At 51.5% G+C, this 5,299-nt stretch overlaps 2 protein-coding genes across 2 annotated transcripts; one reads left to right on the forward strand and one right to left on the reverse strand.

Annotated features, from left to right (window-relative positions):
- Window positions 1–965: 965 nt before the first annotated feature.
- Window positions 966–1,556, forward strand: TERG_02643 (mitochondrial 54S ribosomal protein YmL20; the record flags this gene model as incomplete). Its single annotated transcript, XM_003237887.1, has 1 exon — window positions 966–1,556. One exon carries the CDS (start codon window positions 966–968, stop codon window positions 1,554–1,556), a length of 591 nt encoding a protein of 196 aa, XP_003237935.1.
- Window positions 1,557–1,895: 339 nt separating this feature from the next.
- TERG_02644 (uncharacterized protein) lies at window positions 1,896–4,416 on the reverse strand (the record flags this gene model as incomplete). The annotated part of the gene is made up of 1 exon (XM_003237888.2): window positions 1,896–4,416. Exon 1 carries the CDS (start codon window positions 4,206–4,208, stop codon window positions 1,896–1,898), a length of 2,313 nt encoding a protein of 770 aa, XP_003237936.1. The 5' UTR covers window positions 4,209–4,416.
- Between the last annotated feature and the right edge of the window lie 883 nt (window positions 4,417–5,299).

Raw genomic sequence — 5,299 nt, forward strand, 5'->3', positions numbered from 1 at the left:
GCTGCCTGGGCGCGATGTCTGCCTGGCGGGCTTCTGCGGCGCAGCGTCTGGCGTAGTTGTAGTAGTAGTTGTAGTAGTAGTAGTAGTCTTCGCGGTAGTATGCTTGTCCTTGCCGACGGGCAGCGGCTGGGCCGGTAGTATGCTGGAGGCCATGCTATTCTCCGGCAGGTCGGCCCCGCGAGCTCCAGGAGGAATAGCCAGCGCCATCAGCTGCTGTCACTGTCGCTGTCGCTGTCGTCGAGCGTCCAACCCCCCCTGGGGCGGCTGGGACGGCGTAGAGGATGCAGCCAAAAAGGCTCCGGTCCGTCTGGGGAAGGCTGGCGAGGTCGAAGGGCGCCGCGTGTGTTCGGCGGGCAGCGAGACGGGGATTGGGCGAGTCGAGGGCGGCCAGCAGGCGTCTTTGACCGAGCGAGCCTGAAGCTGTCCAGTTGCTGTCGGCGTCGATGCTGGTTTTGATGTCGTTTTTGTCGTTTGATCGTCCTTTTTTGCTTGTTCTTTTTTTTTTCTTCTTGTTTGTTGACGGAAGAAGATGACGTCGTGTACGGTAATTACGTATGTTATCTTAGTCATCTATACTTTTATTCGATACTGAGTGTAAAGTCAATACACCATATAAAAAAGCATCTCACGTGATGCTGATCGTCACGTGATCATCTTGGTCGAAAGTTTTTTTTTTTTTTTTTTTTTTTTTTTTTTTTTTTTTTTTTTTTTTGGCTTCAAAATATAAAAAAAGACGAAGAAGAAGAAGAAGAAGCAGAAAAAACCATCGACAGCCTCGAGACGCCGAATAATCTCGCTAATCGACATCTTTGCTGCGGTCTGAGGCTGCTGCACTCGACGTCCTGCCTTGCTGCCCGTTTCCAGCTCGCCAATTGAGCAGTTGGGCCGTTCGTGGGCCAACTGCCTGGAGAACAAGTACTTCACCAATATCAAGACAAGATATACCACGACTGAACAGCTTCGACATGGCTTGCACGGCTGCCCTGACGCGCCGTCCGGCCCTCAACCTGCTTCTCTGCCCCGAACTCCAGTCACAGGCCAGCCGACGATGGCAGTCGACCTACCGCCGCACCAAGAAGCGGCTACGCATAAAACCTGACGCCTCCTTTGCTCCCTCCAGCTCGACCGAAGCACACATCATCCACAACCCTCCTTCCAGCGCCCCCTCCGTCTACCTCACACCTACAAAATTCCTGCCTGCCGACGACATACGGCGGACACTACGGGGGAAGCTGGAGTCCACGACAGACGTCAACGTTGGCGAGCTGCCATCCTTACTACAAGCGGAAAAACCAAAAAAATACCTGACCAAGGAGGAGATAGAGGCCATGCGAGAGCTGCGGAAGAGTGATCCCATGCACTGGAGCCGGAGCAGGCTGGCAGAGAAGTTTGGGTGCAGCACGTTGTTTGTAGGAATGGCATGCGAGGCGGCCGGAGAGAAGAAGGCTATTCAACGGCAGATTCTGACAGCTGTCCAGTCTCGATGGGGCCTCAAGCGGACGATGGCTCGCGAGGACAGGCAGCTGCGTAAGGAGGTCTGGGGGAGGGACAAATAATCTTACTACTCTTTTCTACATTTTGCTGTCGTGTGTTATCTGCTTACCATTTGAGAGCTGTCGACGAGCCAGGGAGGGGATGCTAGATGCGTCCCTGTTCTATGTACTATAACTGCTACCTATATCTGCCGTCTTTATACTAGATTCATGTATGATACAATCCGTACAATATTTAATAACCCACGGATACTCGCATACTGCTGCGCGAGGAGATATTATCTCTATATATCTATCTGCTTTGATAGGTACGTTGGCCATGCCCTCAGTGAGAGGACGACCAGTCCTGAGTTCCAGGGGAATCAGGCCTTTCTGTCCCGTGGCCCAGTGCCCACTCCAAGACTATCTAAATCCCATATGTCTTTCTACCGATTTTATCTCCCGTTCGAATTCGGTATTACCGTGGCTAGAAAGCGGGAGCGTCCCCCGTTTCCTCTTTTTCGTCTGGCTATTCACGACCCTCGCACGCTCAAAATCGACAAACATCACCTGTTTATTTTCTGCATTCCAGAACATGTTGCCGCTATGAGCATCCCGATGTAGGGCATGTTGCTTATGGATCGCCCGTAGAGACTCGCATGCAGAAGGTGCAAAGTCTCTCAGGTTGTTAGCACCGGCGTGGAACTTTACCAGCCGTCCTGCGTGGCCGAGAAGCAGTAAGTGAACTACTTCGAAGATGCCATCGTACCATAGCGGCCGGCTGGATATGTCAACACTGCCCAGACAGACAGGTATGTAGATTCCTTGAATCGGACGGAGGTGTTGATATATCCGCTCCTCATACAGTGCACACTTGACTGTTTCAACAGGCATTGCCTTTGCTACAAGGGTATACCCGTATGGAAAGAGTGTAAGCCAGAACAAAGCCCCGCTGGTCCCGTGGAGGTGCATAGATTCGCAGCCTGAAGGACCAGAGTCCGCTAGAATTTGTGCACGGACTAGTCTGCGGAATTCACGGTCGTCAATGGCGTGCCGTTCCACACCGTGGCTGGCCACATGTGGACAATTTTGATCCAGGGGCCCGCGGTTAAACAGGCCCAAGAGGCATTTCTGGGTGCAGAACTGCGTCGGCTCTACAGGCGGTTCCAGACTGTATTTATGCTCCCTGCTTCCCGTGGGCGGAGGTTTTGTGACTGCCGTGACGTTGGAGGCACGGCGGGGGAGCCCACTGCTTGGACTGCCGGGGTCGAACCCACCACTTCCACTACTATCGTCGTCATCGCCGTCGTCACTGGGCTCTGAGCCCGTCGGTCTTTCTTCAGGGTCACGGCACGAGGCCAACGCTTTTGATTTTGACCTTGTTTTGATTGGCGACACCCGGATATATTCGTTTCTACTCTTCCGATCCTGCTTGTAATCTGACAGTTTCTTGCCGGTGCTCTCCTCGATATCTGATCCAAAGAGGACATCATCCTGCTCGATCTCCCACCGCTTTAGCTGTGCCTCTGCATTATTGCGCCAGACTTGGCCGTGGGGCTGCGACTTCAAGGCCCGAAGGGTGAAGGCTAAAACCTGGCCGATTGCCGTAAGATGTAGCCTGTTAGCTGAGTCCCCGCCAGCCCAGCCAGTGGTTTCTCCGACGTCTTCATTTGGGGTCGAGAGATAGTAATACACCGTGGCGGGGTCATCAGAAGGCACGCGGAGGAATATAAACGCTTCACCAGTACAGACATATCCAAACTCAAGTTCGGCCTGAATCATATAGGAGAAAGCCTGTGAGATGACTGCAGCTACCCTTCGCTGAGCAAGCTTCACGGGATCGTCACTCTCATTGTATATAACCACATCGTCAACGTCCATCTCCATGAGACCAGCCTCTATGATGGCCAACGTGAGTTTATGTGGTGCCTTGTATTCAATGATGAACGCGGGTATGGCTCTTTCTGGCCCTGTATTATAAACACAGAACTGGTCAGCGCGGGGGCGAGACGACCTTGACCGCACGGTCGGCGTAGCAGGTAGTGAATCCCCGTGCATGTCCGCCTTCTTCCGCCGCTTCTGCACCGGAGACTGTTGTGGGGAGCCAATATCTGGATTTGCGGTCGGCTCGGCGCCCCGTTCCTCCGTGGTTATGGTATTTCCATGGTTCTCAAACGTTACATCCCCTCCGAGGTTGAATATCTTGCGGAGTCTGTCATCTGAGAAAAGATTCCGGATGATAAGCGAGACACGGTCCTCAACAGCATAGCGTTCGTAGTAATTAAGATCTAGCTCGGAGCCCATTGACCTGACTTGCAAGTCGTTGCCCATTTCTTTCAATGTGTTCAAGGAGGTGAAATGGGGCTCCGAGGCAAAGTCAACGCTAAAGAGATCTCTCCACACCTCGGATTGCTCCTGGGAGAATGTAGTCCATTCCCGGATATAGTCAGGACGAAGTTTCAGATATGCATTTTCGGGGTTTCCTTGCGTTCCGGTCTTGTAGTTTATACGTGGAGAAAAGCCCACGGATAGGTACACATGGCAGGCATCCAAAAATTCGGGGAGGGTAGTTGGCTGTAACTGTTTTTGGAACCTTGCATTTTCTGCTTCTGCCTGTTGTCGAAGGTCCCTCTCCCTTTCTTTCTCTTCCTCTGCCTGTCGTCGAAGGGCCCTCTCTCTCTCTAGCTGCTGGAGGAGCGCTTCCTCCCGAGAGCCCACCGGTGCCTCGTTGGCCATGATCGTGGTTTGTCAATGAGATAGACGGAATCGTCTTTTTGGCTCAGCGGTTTGACAGGTTTGGATAGTCGCCAGAGCGCTTATCTGGTATTGTGTTGAATAATGTCGTTCGATTTGCACCCACATGGACACAACATGCATTGTTCCATGGGGTGGTCAGGCCCGGCGACGTTTGTCGTCGTTCGCTGGTTGTTGCTATAAACAAGCGCGCGCACGCGCCTAAGAGTTAGGCAGCAGCTTACATAATAATCAAAGCGTGAACAGATATTAGCCGGGTTTAGCCGTTAAACCCGGAGGCCCACAAGGTAGCAGAGCCTCTTACAGTTCCAAGTCTTGTATGGAGTACCCTTTTTATCGACGCCCGCAACGCGCGAATGAGGAGGTAGATATCTATGTGGTCTATCTCCGCATAGGCAGAGAGCTGGTCTGGGCTGTCAAGGTAAATCTACCTAAAACCAATATATTAATCCACGGTTGTTACAACGTTTTCATCACTACGATTCAGGGTTGTTTTACAAGCAGCAGTACTAAGAAGAGCATTGTATTGCATTGTAGCAGACTGAACTATTCCACCCTTCATCCCGGCTCTCAGAGATGTATCACTTGAGGTCCATGAAGAAACAATAGTCCGGAAATATAGACGCATTTTTCACGTCCTTCGTGGGGTCGATTGGATTGTTAATTGTGCCGTGGCCTATTATGGACTCGTAGGGAATGTCGGGACTTATGGCATCGATTTCCTTAGTAGCCCGCTGTACTTCGTGTGACTGCAAGTTCTATGTATGTACGGCGAATTGCCGCGTCGTTTGTTTAGAGTTGCGGCTTCGGGTCGCACGTGCCAACAACCAGAAAAACTAGCTGCTTATATAAGAATCACATGACAAGACCGAACCTTAATATGGAAAAATGTCGGTGCTTATACCACGTGACTTATACCACGATGATTAGGTAAGCTATATTAACAAAACGCCAATCGGGTGAAAGTGAAAAATAAGCAAATCCACCCAATCAGGAGCCATCCTTTCTAGTGTCTTTTCGTATTTTGCAGCCTCCTATTGGCCTGTCGGATATTTATAACGCGAGCAGCCTAT

This window comes from Trichophyton rubrum (genome assembly GCF_000151425.1).
Source record: "Trichophyton rubrum CBS 118892 genomic scaffold supercont2.2, whole genome shotgun sequence".
NCBI lineage: Eukaryota > Fungi > Ascomycota > Eurotiomycetes > Onygenales > Arthrodermataceae > Trichophyton > Trichophyton rubrum.